Source organism: Chaetomium tenue (genome assembly GCF_020726465.1).
Source record: "Chaetomium tenue strain MPI-SDFR-AT-0079 chromosome Unknown F5144scaffold_1, whole genome shotgun sequence".
Lineage (NCBI taxonomy): Eukaryota > Fungi > Ascomycota > Sordariomycetes > Sordariales > Chaetomiaceae > Chaetomium > Chaetomium tenue.
Genome location: NW_027117329.1, coordinates 710,356 through 725,474, shown reverse-complemented (window position 1 = coordinate 725,474; position 15,119 = coordinate 710,356). Strand labels below are relative to the sequence as shown.

The 15,119-nt window shown below is 56.6% G+C and overlaps 8 protein-coding genes across 8 annotated transcripts; 5 read left to right on the top strand and 3 right to left on the bottom strand.

Moving 5' to 3' along the window:
• The first annotated feature begins 513 nt into the window (after positions 1 to 513).
• Positions 514 to 2,834, top strand: F5144DRAFT_6038 (carotenoid oxygenase). The gene is made up of 2 exons (XM_066791311.1): positions 514 to 1,552; positions 1,611 to 2,834. Exons 1-2 carry the CDS (start codon positions 637 to 639, stop codon positions 2,477 to 2,479), a joined length of 1,785 nt encoding a protein of 594 aa, XP_066647751.1. The 5' UTR covers positions 514 to 636; the 3' UTR covers positions 2,480 to 2,834.
• F5144DRAFT_607622 (heterokaryon incompatibility protein-domain-containing protein) lies at positions 2,797 to 5,115 on the top strand (the record flags this gene model as incomplete). Its single annotated transcript, XM_066791565.1, has 2 exons — positions 2,797 to 4,897; positions 4,961 to 5,115. The coding sequence occupies 2 exons, from the start codon at positions 2,797 to 2,799 to the stop codon at positions 5,113 to 5,115; spliced, it is 2,256 nt and encodes a 751-aa protein (XP_066647750.1).
• F5144DRAFT_624658 (uncharacterized protein) lies at positions 4,992 to 5,882 on the bottom strand (the record flags this gene model as incomplete). The annotated part of the gene is made up of 2 exons (XM_066792208.1): positions 4,992 to 5,526; positions 5,598 to 5,882. The coding sequence occupies 2 exons, from the start codon at positions 5,880 to 5,882 to the stop codon at positions 5,329 to 5,331; spliced, it is 483 nt and encodes a 160-aa protein (XP_066647749.1). The 3' UTR covers positions 4,992 to 5,328.
• Positions 5,883 to 6,762: 880 nt separating this feature from the next.
• F5144DRAFT_607620 (uncharacterized protein) lies at positions 6,763 to 7,375 on the top strand (the record flags this gene model as incomplete). Its single annotated transcript, XM_066791564.1, has 2 exons — positions 6,763 to 7,096; positions 7,172 to 7,375. The coding sequence occupies exons 1-2, from the start codon at positions 6,791 to 6,793 to the stop codon at positions 7,373 to 7,375; spliced, it is 510 nt and encodes a 169-aa protein (XP_066647748.1). The 5' UTR covers positions 6,763 to 6,790.
• A 747-nt stretch (positions 7,376 to 8,122) lies between these two features.
• On the bottom strand, positions 8,123 to 8,952 carry F5144DRAFT_607619 (uncharacterized protein; the record flags this gene model as incomplete). Its single annotated transcript, XM_066791563.1, has 4 exons — positions 8,123 to 8,360; positions 8,439 to 8,694; positions 8,765 to 8,799; positions 8,871 to 8,952. The coding sequence occupies 4 exons, from the start codon at positions 8,950 to 8,952 to the stop codon at positions 8,209 to 8,211; spliced, it is 525 nt and encodes a 174-aa protein (XP_066647747.1). The 3' UTR covers positions 8,123 to 8,208.
• A 373-nt stretch (positions 8,953 to 9,325) lies between these two features.
• Positions 9,326 to 10,339, top strand: F5144DRAFT_634950 (uncharacterized protein; the record flags this gene model as incomplete). The annotated part of the gene is made up of 3 exons (XM_066792602.1): positions 9,326 to 9,580; positions 9,659 to 9,904; positions 10,046 to 10,339. 3 exons carry the CDS (start codon positions 9,326 to 9,328, stop codon positions 10,283 to 10,285), a joined length of 741 nt encoding a protein of 246 aa, XP_066647746.1. The 3' UTR covers positions 10,286 to 10,339.
• Positions 10,340 to 10,658: 319 nt separating this feature from the next.
• F5144DRAFT_521841 (cytochrome P450) lies at positions 10,659 to 12,603 on the bottom strand. The gene is made up of 3 exons (XM_066786727.1): positions 12,110 to 12,603; positions 10,994 to 12,046; positions 10,659 to 10,913 (listed from the first exon to the last, which is right to left on the bottom strand). Exons 1-3 carry the CDS (start codon positions 12,410 to 12,412, stop codon positions 10,725 to 10,727), a joined length of 1,545 nt encoding a protein of 514 aa, XP_066647745.1. The 5' UTR covers positions 12,413 to 12,603; the 3' UTR covers positions 10,659 to 10,724.
• A 301-nt stretch (positions 12,604 to 12,904) lies between these two features.
• On the top strand, positions 12,905 to 14,098 carry F5144DRAFT_480923 (uncharacterized protein; the record flags this gene model as incomplete). The annotated part of the gene is made up of 2 exons (XM_066785254.1): positions 12,905 to 13,266; positions 13,351 to 14,098. The coding sequence occupies 2 exons, from the start codon at positions 12,905 to 12,907 to the stop codon at positions 14,096 to 14,098; spliced, it is 1,110 nt and encodes a 369-aa protein (XP_066647744.1).
• Positions 14,099 to 15,119: the final 1,021 nt, after the last annotated feature.

Here is a 15,119-nt window from a genome sequence, read left to right as displayed (position 1 = left end):
CATTATGCCGGTCACTTCCCCGCCCTGCTATTATTTCCCGGCTCTTTCGTCGAGCGGCCCATCTCTATCCCTCGCACGGGTCTCACAGCGGCATCCTTGTCTCCGCGTGGTCCCTTCGTTTTCCCTTCGTTTTCCCACCTTGGCTTCACACTAACCATACTAACCACACCGTCCCCTCACACATCCCTTCATGGTTGATTGCCGAAAGTTGGGGGGTTAGCGCCTGCCCCGCACTCGCTTACCCCGACTCTCGCCCTGGCTGGCGATCCATGCATGAGCTATGCCAATGGGGTGTTTTCCATTTCGTTCCACTGCCATGCTTCGGCCCGCATCCGAATATCCGATTCCGGCATATTGCGGGGTTCCCCAGGCGGTTTGGAGTCCTACCATCCTCGGTAGATACTCCGAGCCTTGAGAGAGGCATACTTGCGGGATGTAATATTATTATTGTTGCATCACTCATTCAGTCTCGCCTTCTTTTTACTCTCTCATGGCTCTCTTCCACTCTTCCAGGATTCCCTTTCATTTCCCAAGCCACCAATAATAATCCGGGCCCTCCACCATCACCACCACACCCACCAAAACCCAACCACCCACCGCATCCCCCAACCCCCATCACCCACCCGCCCACCCACCATGGCGCACATCCACGACCTCGCCGCTTCCCTCGCCCCCAACTACACCGCCAACCGCCTCACCACCCCCACCCCCACCCGCTTCCCGCGCACCCCGACCTTCGCCTCCATGAACAAGCCCTGCCGCTTCGAAGGCACCGTCGACGACCTCGAGGTCACCGGCACCCTGCCCGCCGACCTCGACGGCACCTTCTTCCGCGTGCAGCCCGACCACCGCTTCCCGCCGCTCTTCGAGGACGACATCCACTTCAATGGGGACGGGGCGGTGACGGCGGTGAGGATTGCGGGTGGGCGCGCGGCGCTGCGGCAGCGGTATGTGCGGACCGAGAGGTTTAAAAGGGAGGCGGAGGCGGGGAGGAGCTTGTTTGGGAGGTATCGGAATCCGTGGACCGATAATGAGAGTGTGAAGGGGGTGATTAGGACGGCGAGTAATACGAATGTGGTGTTTTGGAGGGGGGTGTTGTTGGCGATGAAAGAGGATGGCCCGCCGTTTGCGATGGATCCGGTTACGTTGGAGACGCTGGGGAGGTATGATTTTGAGGGCCAGATACTGAGTCCGACGTTTACGGCGCATCCGAAGGTGGATCCAAGGACGGGGGAGATGGTGTGTTTTGCGTATGAGGCGGGCGGGGATGGGTCGGATTGTAGTGTCGATGTGGCGGTGTGGGCGGTGGATGCGGATGGGAGGAAGGTGGAGGAGTGCTGGTATAAGGCGCCGTTTGCGGGTATGATTCATGATTGTGGCATTAGTGAGAATTGGGTTGTGTTGGCGTTGACGCCGATCAAGATGAACTTGGAGAGGATGAAGAGGGGGGGCAATAAGTTTGCATGGGATCCCAATGAGGATCAGTGGTATGGTGTTGTTCCGAGACGGGGGGCGAAGAGTGAGGATATCATCTGGTTTAGGGCTGACAACGGTATGTGGTCATGGTGCTGTTTGTGGGATGGGTGAAGTACTAACGGTGGTGCTTTTAGCCTTCCACGGCCATGTTGCGGGCTGTTACGAGCTGCCGTCTGGGGAGATCGTGTTCGATTTGACAGTCGCCGACGGCAACGTGTTCTTCTTCTTCCCGCCCGACGACAACATAACGCCTCCTGACGGCATCGCCAAGCGCAACAAACTCTCCTCACCCACGACCCGCTGGATCTTTGACCCCAAGGCCAAAAAGTCCGCTATTCGCACTCCAGACGCCGGGGACGCAGATGTTTGGGTGGCCGACGAGCGAGTGAAGCCAGCGCTGACCTGGCTCACCAACGGCGAGTTCTCACGCATCGATGAACGTTACAACACAAAGCCGTACCGTCATTTCTGGCAAGCCGTGGTGGATCCCACCAAGCCATACGACTTTGCTGCATGCGGTCCTCCGGCGGGTGGGCTGTTCAACTGCCTCGGCCATTACGCCTGGTCTGAGAAAAACTACCACACGGAGGAGTCTACGAAGAATGGGACTTCTGGAGAAGGTGAAGGGGACGGGAAGTTTGGTCTGGAAGACGTGTACTTCTCCGGCCCGACCATGACTTTCCAAGAACCCACCTTCATCCCTCGCGAAGGAGGAGCCGAAGGTGAAGGCTATCTAATTGCGCTACTCAACCATCTCGACCAATTACGCAACGATGTTGTCATTTTCGACGCCCAGAATCTGAGAAAGGGGCCGGTGGCTGTGATCCATCTACCCCTGAAACTGAAACTGGGGCTACATGGAAACTGGGTCGACCATAGAGACATCGAGGCATGGCAGAAGCGGCGATCCGAGGATGGAGATATTGGGCCCGTTCAAGTCGCAAAGGAACCGCTGCCATGGCAGAAGAAGTTGACTGAACAGAACGGAGAAACTGGTCTGTGACGGAGGATGCGTTAAATGCCGAAGTTTATCATCTGACAAGACCACGGTTGTGACCCACGGAGAATGGAACCCATAGAGTAACGTGAGTGGGTTTATTGTACTGACACTGAAGCTACCGTGACAAGGGAGGGTGTTTCGTGATGGCGGCCTCCCTCATACAAGCTGACCCATTTTCTTGACTCCGCCGCTGGAGCTGGGCAGCGGCTGGGCATCGAAATGGCTGCCTAACGTCAGCACAACTTCGAGTTCAAAGATATAACTAAATATCGCAAACGACACAATCACAGTTCACCCCCGTACTTCGTCAACCTTCCACAATGACACGCCCGCGCTCCCAATCCAACCCCAACCCCCGCCGCTCACGGCCCCCTTACACCTACACCCCCCTCCCCTCCCCCCGCCACATCCGCCTCATCCGCCTCCTCCACTACGACACCATCCTCTCCCAAGCCTACATCACCCTCACCGCCCACCCCATCGACGCCATCACCCACCGCTTCACCGCGCTCTCCTACACCTGGGGCTCGGCCATCGAGTCCTTCGACGTCGACCCCTCCCCGCCCCTCGCCCCCAGCCCCGACCCCGTCGAACTGATCATCGTCCCGCCCGACGCCTTCGCCACCTTCCACCGCCGCGACGACCTCGCCACCACCGAGGGCGCCCTGCTCGACGCCTACACCCCGGACCTGCGCCGCCTGCAAGTGACGGGCAACTTGTCCGACTTCTTTCGCGCCTACCTCGCGGGCTTTCCGCATCGGCACCTGAAGCCGCGGGGGGGGGATGGGCGGCGGTTGTCGTTTGAGCAGGTTGCGCAGCTGTGGATCGATGCGGTGTGTATTGACCAGGGGAATGCGGATGAGAAGGCCAGTCAGATTCCGCTGATGGGGGAGGTGTATTCGTTGTCGGGGAGGGTGTTGGGGTGGTTGGGGGCGGATGAGAAGAGGTTGAAGGTGTTTTGCTGGTGGCATCGCGTGGTGTTTCCGGCGATTGGAAGGTTTGTGCAGGAGGTTGGGCGGGCGGAGGGGTTGTTGAAGCTGAGGGAGGGGAATTTCGTGGATGGGCGGTTTTGGAAGGATGTGGTTGGGTTTATGGAGGAGCCGATGGGTGGGCATTGGGCTACGGCGTGGACGGACTACTGGGCGTTTTATCGGACTAGGAGGTATTTTCACCGCGTGTGGATTGTGCAGGAGGTTGTGGTGGCGGGAAAGTTTGATACGATGGCTGGAATGGGCAGCGAGGAACTGAGCTGGGAGGAGATGACGGGGTTCGCGTACTTCCTAGGACACGCAGGGTGGATTGATGTGTTAAATTCGTTGGCTGGGGAAATGCTGAGCACCGAGTACACGGACGCGGTAACCAGGGGGTTCGGGATCACGGATATCAGCGGGATGCAGGGGCAGCATCAAAGTCGAGCCTTCGAGGAGAGTGGATGGGCAGAGCATTGGTGGGGTGCCTTATCATCCGTCAGGAGACGGGATTGTTTCGTCCAGCAGGACAAGGTGTTCGCAACAGTCGGGATACTCCAGCAGGCTCTGCCTAAGGGAACCCCTCTACCCTTCCCCGTCAACGCCACCATCACACCCGAAGAAGTTTACATCAACGCCGCGACGACCCTTCTCCTCAACTGCCCACACCTCACTCTCCTCTCCTTCGTCGAACATCCCTACTACCGCAAACTCTCAAACCTCCCCTCCTGGGTCCCCGACCTAACAACCGCCAAATTCCCCTGGCCCCTCGGCCCCTTCGACACACCCTTCACAGCCTGCATCCCCCCCTCACCAACCACCCCCCCAAACCCACCACCACCTCGAACAACCACCCCCACCGGCGAGCTCCACCTCCGCGGCTTCCGCCTCGACACCATCACCGTCAAAACCCCCTACGAAGCACCCATGAACATCCGCCTCGCCGAAACCGTCCTCCAATTCCTCGCCGCCCTGCCCCTCCAATATCCACACGTCACCTTCCCATCCTCCGACCGCAGTCCCGAGGGCGCCACCCTCGAAGGCCAGTTCCGCGAGGCGGCGCTCGTGCACACCATCACCTGCCACGAGTACAGCAACGTCAACCGGGGCACGCCCGACGAGACGGGCCGGGTGATGGTGAGTTTTCGGGAGTGGCTGCTGGTGGCGCTGGGGCAAGTGTATTTCGGGTGTCTGTTGCGGCCGGGGGATGAGGAGTACTCGGTGGAGAGGGTGGTGGAGTGTGAGGGGCGGTGGGCGGAGATTGAGAGGGTGATTGCGGGGCTGGAGAGGAGGGTGTTGGTGCCGGGGTTGGAGGACCTGCGGGTGCATGGGGAGCAGGTGGCGAAGGCGAAGAGGGGCGAGGGGCCGTGGCCGGAGTGTGTGGTCTCGCCGCAGGAGTTTAAGGATCAGGTTAGGAGGTTGATGCTGTATCGTTGTTTGTTTCGGACGGGGGGTGAGTGGATGGGGGTGTGCTCGGAGACGTGTGAGGTTGGGGATGAAGTGTGGTTGTTGGAAGGGGGGCCGGTACCATACGTGTTGCGGCGACGGGAAGGGCAGGACGGGAGGGTTACGTTTGTGTTCCGTGGCGAGTGCTACGTCCATGGCGTTATGAATGGCGAACTGATGAAGGATAGCGGCGAGGGAAAACTGGAAGATGTGGTGTTGGTCTGACAAACATGGATTGGGCAGTTAAAATTTGAGCCCATTTATTGCGGGTTCAGGAGAAAACATGACAATGACTCAATGAGCTGTCTCTAGAGCACCAAAAGGCAATAACTTCCATGTCCAGCTTGATCTCAGCCACCACCCCGTCCCCCAACTCTCAAATCTGGCCCGCGGCATTGAATCAGAAGCGGATAACGATGCCCAATCTTAAAGGAAACGTCAGTTCCTTTCAAAAGCCCTGAGATCGGTTGGCTTGCAGGCGGAGTCCCGTGTATCTGCATTCGACTTGAAATCTAGATAAATGTCGAAGTGGTGGTATTCATCTTCACATGTGACCCATTCAAGGTCATCTCGTACACCCTCCGCATCGAAAACAAACAGTCCATCTTTGACGGCAAACGGCCCCGTGGTGTCCGACTGAAGCCATTTCCAAAAGGGTTAGCGAAATCAAGGGGGCTGCCACCCTGCGGGACGGGAGAAGACGGTACCTCGTCGTCAATGGCTCCCTCTCCCTTTAACAACATGAACATGCCCGAATCCATCTGCCGCAAGTAAAAGTCGGGTCCAATGTCGCCGCCGTACCCTATTGTGATCTCGGCCAACGGCCTGTTTGTGCTCAAGGTGAACCCGATGGGCGCCGGCTCAGTGTCGGCTTGAACTTTGGCGACGGGATATGGTTGCAGACGCGGATCCGATGCAGCAAGTATCCACTTAGCCGAGGCCGCTTGGGCAAGCAAGCTGGTCGCGGACAGGAAAAGCGACGAAAGCTGCATGGCGATGGTGGCTGGGGGCTTGGGACTTGGGGCGATTCGGTATGCTGGTTAGGTGAGTCTGGGTGGATGGAGAATGCTGAGCAGTGTGAGTCTAGAGGAAAGAACTTCTGCCTGTTTTATATTCGTCTCTGGCCGGTGACCCTTGGCGTTTTGGCCCAGGCCGGGAGAGTGATGATGTTCCGATCCCCTCCCATCCGCCCCAAATAACGTAATCATCAATGATAATGAAGCTACCTACTGAGCTTAGCGCACATGCATCTTTCCCTTGGATAACCACCTAATCCTGAGCAGGGTGATCGGTGGGGATCCCTCCCTTTCAGGTAGGACTGACTCCCGCGCTCCACACTCACCGCCGCCTGAAGCCAGCTGAGATTTGAAACATAGTGAAACATGTGATGGTTTGATTCGTTGACGACTGAATGCCGGAGTGGAGGGAGTTGTTAGATACCTACATAAACCCAATACATCAAATATGGTTACTAGACCAGGTACCTAGTATTCCCGAAAAGAATCGGGAAAGGCAAGGAAGGAATGTACCTAACTAGGTAGTAAATACAAAAGCGAATAGGAAGCTAGGAAACGGTAAGAGAGGTACCTACCCAAGGAATGGAAGAGCTGAAATTTAGCAGCATCAAAGAGCGAACATGCATCTACGGAAGATCGGCCAAGATCGACCAGGATCGACCAGCACAGGAATATCTTTACCCTACTTAAGCAGCTATCGATTAGTTAGATCACAGTGTGGGAAAGCCGTTCCCATCCTGGCCCAGGCCAAAATATAGAGGCTATAGGTAGGATAATACTATATAAAATGGACAGTTTTCCTTTACTTTCCACCTCATCAACGTCTTCCATCCACCCAAAGTCGCCTCCCCCACATACCGAATCGCCTCAAACCATCACACACCATGCAGCTTTCGTCACTTTTCCTGTCGGCTACTGCCCTCCTCGCTCAAGCAGCCTCGGCGGATTACCTACTCTATTCTTCGAATCAGCCTGGGTGGTTCACCCCCGTTCCCGCCCAAATTCAAACCCGCCCCCCCGCAGGGTATCTGCCAGGAAGTGTCGGATTCACCACTACGCGCTCCAAGAATGCCGAGATCGCCCTGGATACCGAAGGCGACATTGGGAGCAAGTTCTTCTTGCTGCAGACGGCACAAACGACGTGGGCTTTGCACTCGAAAGAGCACACCAATTTTCCCATCACGGAACCTGTATGTACATACTTTCAGCTCCCGCCCCTCGGGTCTGGTAGCAGTCGTTCATTTTGCTGACCGTTCCGCAAATAGGGCGACCTGTTGGTCATCACGAGGCCATTTGCCGTCGACGAGTCCGCTCGACTCGTTTACACCGGGACGGAAGTTGAGGACGCCGTCTGGGTCGCCTGTAAACAGAAGCGTGGCTACAGTTTCTCCACGATTTATCTGACTGCTGTATCGTCCATACCGGATGAGTCCTGCCGGGAAGTAGACCTCTACACAAAGACGGCATGAACCAACGCCGCATTTGAGTTGCGGATATAGCTGCTAAAAACCAACGGGCAATTAGCAGCTCATCCGCTCCTCAGGCACATGAACCACTGAGCAGATGAGCTCGCGTTGGAATGCCATTCTTTTGCGGCCGTGAGATGGACAACTTATCGAGAGCGCTTCTGCACACCAATTAGGGCGAGGCACTGCATGGGGCAGCTGAATGCAAACGATGTACATAGTTGGTATTAGAAGCAAATCCTCTCAGAAGCGCCAAGGTACCCAGTATGCATTCAGGCCGGGATCTGGGGTTCCACCGACTCTTGATGTTACTCCGAGATCAAATCCGTTCTTAAGAATGCTGATCCTGCCAGTACCGTGGGGGCGGAAATTCGGGTGATCGAAAGATCGGGGTTGCGAAAACACTGTGGCCGGCAACCTGGCTCTCAAAGTTCCGTGACATACACCCGTATCCCAACTGCGTAGGCCTCAACACGGGGAAAGGCAAATCATGAGACCTTGTTGGTGCAAGGTGTTTGTCATGGGATGCAGGACCCGATAATGCTATAGTTCAGCCGAAGAGTGAGTTCCGGGTCCTGAGTTGTTGTTGCAAAGAACACTTTCGACCGGCTGCTTCCCATTAATACGGCCACAAAGTGGCAAAATCACTACCGCATGAGGGCCACAAGTAACGGTTTACATGTGTCAAAGTATCACGATAATCGACGAACCCGGATCTGTCCCAATCTTGTTGACAATTCTTGTCTATTTGTTAGGTGCACACATAGGTACATAAACCTTTACACAACGCCGACAAAGTCGTGAAAATTCCGCCCAATATTAGCCGCGCGGCCAGGTTACTCATCGACGGTGGAGGGAACCACAAGCGACTGCCGGACTTCAATGGTGATGCCGGTCTCGGCCACAATAATGCGCGAGTTGCCGACAAAGGTGCTGCTCTCCAGAGACTTCAGGGCGGGGTCGGCAACGGTCATGGTGGCCCACGCAGCTTTACAGCTTGTTAATTATTGTTACGCGCAGGGGTGCAACCTGATGCTCAGGCTAGGACGGCGAGGGCTGCACTCACTTGTGTATCCAAAGGGGGTGGTCTTCATCTCGGGGTCCATAGAGAAGATCTTGGCCATGGGAGGGGCCAGCTCGATAACACCTTGGCTGCGGAGATCGATGGCATGGCCCTCTGCGGTTTTGGCAATGCAACGGATGTCCACGCGGCCGTTCTTCTTGTCATGGTCGATGGTGAACCAGTCTGCCGCGAACTTGACCTCGGCCTTGAACGCGGGCTCAAAGCCGGGCACGGTCTCGATGGTGCCGGAAGTGACCTCCTATTAAGATTATTAGCTTATCAACTCGATGGAACCCACCCAAGGGACATGTTGCAACGGATGGACATACGAAATGCAGGGACGTGGAACCCGTGTGGATTAGCCCTATGAGGTTGTCAGGATCAGCCCAACTGCTACGGTATGCAATGCATGATAAAAAGCCGTGTGTTACTTACCCACAGGACTGACAGCCCCAATATTGGCTTTGATCACGAAAGCCGGCTTGAGGGTAGGGAATCCCGTAAGCTGGGCAGACATGATGGCTGTGTTGTTCGGTTTTTGATGTTGAATCTCTTGGTCGATGTTTAGTTTGCACTTTGCAGTGAATGAGAGCAAGAGAAGCTTGGTAAATAGCACACCGCAACCATTAACTCCCAAATGTATACCATTTTATGGTGAAGATTTCACCATGGAGGATTGCTAGCGTCGGTCGGTCGGACCGGACCGTAAGCTCAACGATGAAATTGTTCGGGGCTTACATCCTTCGCTCGGTGGCGCGGCCCGAAGCTCACAGCGAGAATCCCACAACTGCTCATATAGGACTAGGCCTGTCATATGGGTCAACCCCGACGGACGGAGAGATCCAAACAACAAACCCCCGAGTCTTACATTCACAGCTACCATATTCGAAATGGCAACTCTCGCTGGAAAGGTGGTCGTGGTGACGGGTGCGGCCTCTGGCATTGGCCGAGCCACCGCTGTTCTTCTCGCGGAACGCTCTGCACTGCTATCACTCAGCGACGTCAACGAGGCAGCGCTAGCCACCGTCAAGGCCGAGCTCGAGAAGAGCACGAACGCAAAGGTCTTCACCTCGGCCTTCGACGTCCGGAACCAGGAGGCAACCCATGCCTGGATCCGCGACACAGTGGCACACTATGGACAGCCGGTTGGTATTCCCGCTTTACACCCCTCCTTTTGGTAACCAAGCCGAGCTGACCGCTGACCGCTCATCCTTGGGAAACAGATCTATGGTGCGGCCAATGTGGCGGGCGTCGTCGGGCCGAGCCTGGCGATGGAGAAGGGCACGATTCGCAACATCACCGACCAGGAGTTCGACTGGGTCAGCGACATCAACATGAAGGGCGTGCTCAACTGCCTGCGTGCCGAGCTGCCGCACATGCAGGAGGGCAAGGACGGGCGCAACGGCGGGTCCATCGTCAACGTGGCCAGTCTGGCCGGTCTGCTCGGCGTCCCGTACGATGTCCCCTACGTCGCCAGCAAGCACGCCGTTGTTGGTATGACTCGGGCGGCGGCCAAAGAGGAGGGCGCCAAAGCGATCCGGGTCAATGCTGTCTGCCCGTGAGTATCCCTTGCTGTTATTGTTGGAGGTCGTGGAGGCATTGATGTTGAGCACATAACTGACTTGGTGTTCAATAGGGGCATCATCGACACACCACAGGTTGTTGGAATCGAGGAGAAGCTGGGCGAAGCTTCCGCCACCCTCTTCGGCGGCGTGGCTCCGGGCCCTTTGGCACGCCGTGGGGATGCCTCGGAGGTGGCGGAGGCCATTGTGTTTCTGCTGAGCCCGCAGAGCAGCTTCATCAACGGCGTGGCTCTTCCCATCGAGGGCGGGTGGTCATGCTCGGTTTGAGCAGTGGAAGCTAGCTGCTACATGTATGTACGCCAACATGCTCCCAGTTCGGCGGTCAATGTTCCACGTCAATGTTGTCTACCTATGGCCAGTGGTCTTCCCCAGCTTTCGTGCCGAGTCATCCATCTTAGCCATGAGTGTGTGCTGGAGGTAGCCGAATGCATGAGCCCAGTTGCCGGAGATGCAAGAGGAAGTAAGGGGCAACCACAGTATTAGTCGATAGGCAAGAGAAGAATTATGGTGCTGAAATACTCGCGACAATGAAATGGAACATGCCGTTGAACTTACGAGGGTCCGAGAATGAAAAACAGCATGGGGTGACATGAACAATGATGAGAAGTCCTAGTAACGACCACGCCAAGGTGCATTGTAAGCCGACAGCTTCAAACATCAATTCTATTCCTTATCAAGTACCTTGCCACCCCCATGCAAGTACCGTCTACTGCTTCCGCGGCGTAAACTTCATATCCATCTTGGACTGCATCGTGAACCAGTGACCGTTGACATGCCACTCATCCTTCGGGTTCGCCAACGCAAAGTCGAAGCGACGCATCAAGGCTGGGACAACCTTCAAGATCTCCATCATACCAATATTCTTACCCTGGCAAGAGCGCGGGCCAGCGCCGAACTACCACAAGAGCCCCTTTGTCAGCACACCCAAACTCACACATGATCAGCCAAAGCCAAGGGACGGAAGCAGGTACTCACCGAGATATTACACCTCCTCATCTCCTTCAGTTTCCCCTCCTCCGCCCCCAACCACCTCTCCGGCCGAAACACCCCCGCATCCTCCCCATACACCTCCCTATTATGCATAATCACCCACGGATTAAACCCCACCACCGTCCCCGCCGGCACATGCTGCCCCGCCAACACCACGCCCCCCGCCGGCACCTCGCGCTCCAAAATCAGCCCCAGCACGGGGTGCACGCGCAGCGCCTCGGTGACGACCGCGTCCAGGTAGGGCAGCTTGCCGGCTTCGGCGGCGGTGTGGGTGGGGGTGGTGGTGAGGGCGCCGGAGGCGAAGGCGCTGTCGATTTCGTGTTGGAGTTTGCTGTAGGCGGAGGGGGTGCGCGCGAGGTGGTAGAGGATGGAGCGGAGCGCCACGGCCACGGTAGCGTAGCCGGCCATGGTGTTGGCGAGCACGAAGGCGACGATTTGTTCGTAGGTGGGTTTTTTGGAGGGGTCGTCTGATTCTGTGCTGGTCTCGAGGAGCTTGCCGAGGAAGTCGGTGGTTTCTGAATTTTGGTGGCCGTTGGTGGTGGGTTTTGTGACTGCGGCCAGGCGCTTGTCGACCATGGCGAGGGCCAAGTTGAGGACGGGGTTGCCGCCTTCCATGGCTTTTTGGACAAAGCGGTTGCCGAGCATGAAGGTGTGCATCCAGGGGGCCTGAGCGATGACGGAGAAGTAGGTGTTGGCGATGTCGATGGCTCCGATGGCGCCCTCGACGTCGACGCCCTTGCTGAGGAAGCCGAAGGGCTCCGAGACGTTGATGATGCCCATGGCGTCGAAGGCGAAATGCGCGATCAGCGTGGCCGTGTTGACGGGCTTTTGCCCGGCCTGGCCGAGGTCGTTCAGTTTGTTGAGGAGCAGGTCGACCAGGGGCTGAATCTTGACTTCCATTTGTGGCGTGGATCCCACCGAGTACGCACTGCTGGCGACCCGGAGGAGGTAGGAGTGGTACTGGCGGTCCCGCGCCGTGATCACGGTCGTCAGGGGTTTGCCCTTGTACCATCCCTCAGCAGTGGAGTAGAACTGAGTCTATTCCCGCCATTTGTTAGTGATTTGCGAATAATGCAGACCGGAGCAGATCAGAATCCGTACCTTGGTGAAAACGCGCCTAAAGCCGTTGATTATGGGATACGCTTCAGGGTCGTTGACTGACACCATGTTGGGGCCGATTCTGACGAGCGGGCCATACTTTCGATGGAGCGCAATGTTGCGCCATGGCATTTCCGCTTGAGCAGCGGCATTGATCTTCCAGAGGTTGGTGACTTTGGCAATGGCAGGCCCAGGAATGCGCGAGAGGCCGTCTAGGAAGAATCTGTAAATTGCGTAGACAGCCACCAGCAGCAGGACTGCCACCGGGGCGCCCGGAAAGTAGAGAACGCCGATTTCGACCGCCATTTTGCGGGCGTCACGACCTATGCACGGTAGAAGACCGACCGATGGAGATATGCAATGCAAGATGAGGGCGTAGGGCAGAGGTTCAAGTTAACTCCGACGATACACGGCATCGCCTAGGTATCTCAGGGTTTCATCCCTCCCTTCCAGCGTAGCCGTCGCCTGATAATTAATGCACCTCGGCCCGCACTCTCATCGCTGGCTCAATGCTCTGCCTGCATGCTGGCCAAGGATTGCTCCCCCCCTTCGATATGTCAGCCGGGCCGGGGCCGCCGAGCGTTGCATCCGCGGCCCGGATTCGGGTCGATTAGGCGTGGTCCGGTTCATTGGCAGCGTGGGGGTAACCGCTATTTATTTGTTCGGTTTTGACATGGCCCGAAACGGCACGTCTCCTCGCAGCACACGTCTTCCGCATACCATCCCGCCGACCCTACTTCGGAACTTACCTTCACGGCTTGTGTGTGCAGTCAAGTGCTCACCCAACGCCATCTCGCCATGGCTCGCACAACTTCGACGGCCAACCCGAAGAGGGACTTGTATTTTCGTGTTCTTTCCTACATTGCAGGTTCTCTTCTCTGGGGTTTTAGTGTTCTGAATGGATCAGCCACGGACCTGGTTGTGGCGGCCTGGACGGGCAAGTTGAACGACGGCAGCCCGCTAAAGACGTCCTACACGGGGCTTCCATTTGTGGATATTCCCACTGCTGTTCTAGTGGCCTTTTTCTGCCCGGGAACCAACGGCCATGATGACGGTTTCCAGCTGTTCGTCGTGGAGGCCTTTTCCGCCTTCGCGGTGGGATTCTCGTGGCTCTACGTGGAAGCATCTAGGCCAGGACAGAAGCCGAAGTGGATTACGAGGTGAGAACGGAGCCGGGAAATCTTGTGATACAGGAGCCGAAGATCTGTGTACATTTGCTGATTTCTCATTCCTCTCTTACTCAGAGTTGCCACGTGGGCGGTGTTGTGGCAACTTTTTGGAGCGGCCATGATCCTGCCGCTCTATTTTGGCACCCACCTCAAATGGACGGACCGGGAGCCGCTGCAGAAAGTGACCGACGTCAACCGGGCGCGGGCCCTGACGCCGGGTTTCCTCCTGGGCGTGGTGGCGCCGACGGCTATTGTCATGCTGCCGACCTGGGTACCCCGGTCCGCGGAGGCGCACCAGACCATCGTTGCGGTGTTCATGCTCTCTCCGTTCTGGGTGTCTGGCATCATACTCACCACGACCAAAGTGTTCGCCTGGTTCTCGAGTCTCTCGTCATCAACTAGCAGGCGGAACAAGAGCGCGGCGACGTGGTGGATCAAGGCGGTGCATCTGCAGACCGCTCTGGTCTCGGCCGCGGCGCATCTGTACGTCATGTACAGGGTGTTTCTCCCGACGAACCCAGAGGTGGTGAACCTCACCCGCATGTATCTGCCGCTGCCGCCTAACGGACCGATTGGGGTAACCGACAACATCACGGCCGGGTCTTGGCTCTTCCTGCAGTTCGATCACATCTTCATCAGCCTCTCGAGCTTATCGTGGGCGCTGCTGCTGCTCGAGAAGACCCCCCTGCAGGCCCAATTTGGGAGGGGCGGATTCTTCCTCACCCTGCTTGTGTCGGCTTTACTGATTGGGCCAGGAGCCACGGTTTCCATGGCCTTGTTCTTTCGGGAAGATCATCTGGCGGAGAACGCGAAGGGGTACTAGTGTCCTACCTGTGCATGTCTGTATGCACATAATGCATACAATGTAGAAGGAGCGAAAACTGGAGTCATAGAAATAGCGGTTGTTCAAACACACACCATCAGGGGGGCTCACAAGATCCCGGGGTACTGTACACTAATCTAAACTCCGGATTCCGGAATCCTGAATTGTACAGACGATCCTTCGTAGGAATAAAACCGTTGATTTCTGAAGAAGCTGTCAAACAGGGATACCCGTGCGCAATCTACATATGTAATTACCTAGTAACAATTTGCCGAGCGGCAGGGGTTGAACTTTGCCGGTGAGAGGAGGCCACGGGGGTAGGGTAGCCTGACCCTGTAGGGCTCGGGGGTAAGGCTCGGGAGTAGGCAGCGGAGGGTAATTCCGCGCGCGTCAACCCACGGACCTTCGTGAAAGGGGGGTGGTCATGAAGGTATGAATGCACATACGAGGCGCAGGTCGGGCGAAGAAGATCGTTCATGTACGGATGACGGGGTTGATGTCCGAGGAATCATGGTACATACGAGGTAGTCGTCCGAGATGGATAAACAACTAATCCATGCCACGGATTCTGAATCTCCATGGCAGAGCAGGGTAAGAATGCGACTCAGATCCTCGCATGCATTAGTCAGATAACGCAATCTGCCATCAGGACCAGGGATTTAGCTTGAGCCGCAGCGCGAAGGAAGCGAGTGGGGGCACTGGGGATTAAACCGAGGAGGGAACGGGCATGTGGTGTCTGTGTGTCCGTATGGGCCTGTTCGTATGCTCCATCCGTAAGTTTCCGTATGTGTGTGTGAGCGTCAATGTGTGCGGGAACATGCACCCCAAGTCCCATGCATTCGCCGTACTGTGTAGGGTTCATTCCATGACGATTCCAGTGCCCAAAAGCCGGTATCGGGGGTGGTACCGGCATCCGCCTAAATTGGTACGGCGAATCGCTTGCGGGGATAAGTGCTGCCGTGAAACGGTTACAAAACTGATAAGGGGGAATAAGCCCTCGGGGAGAGGTTGCCGTGGCGAA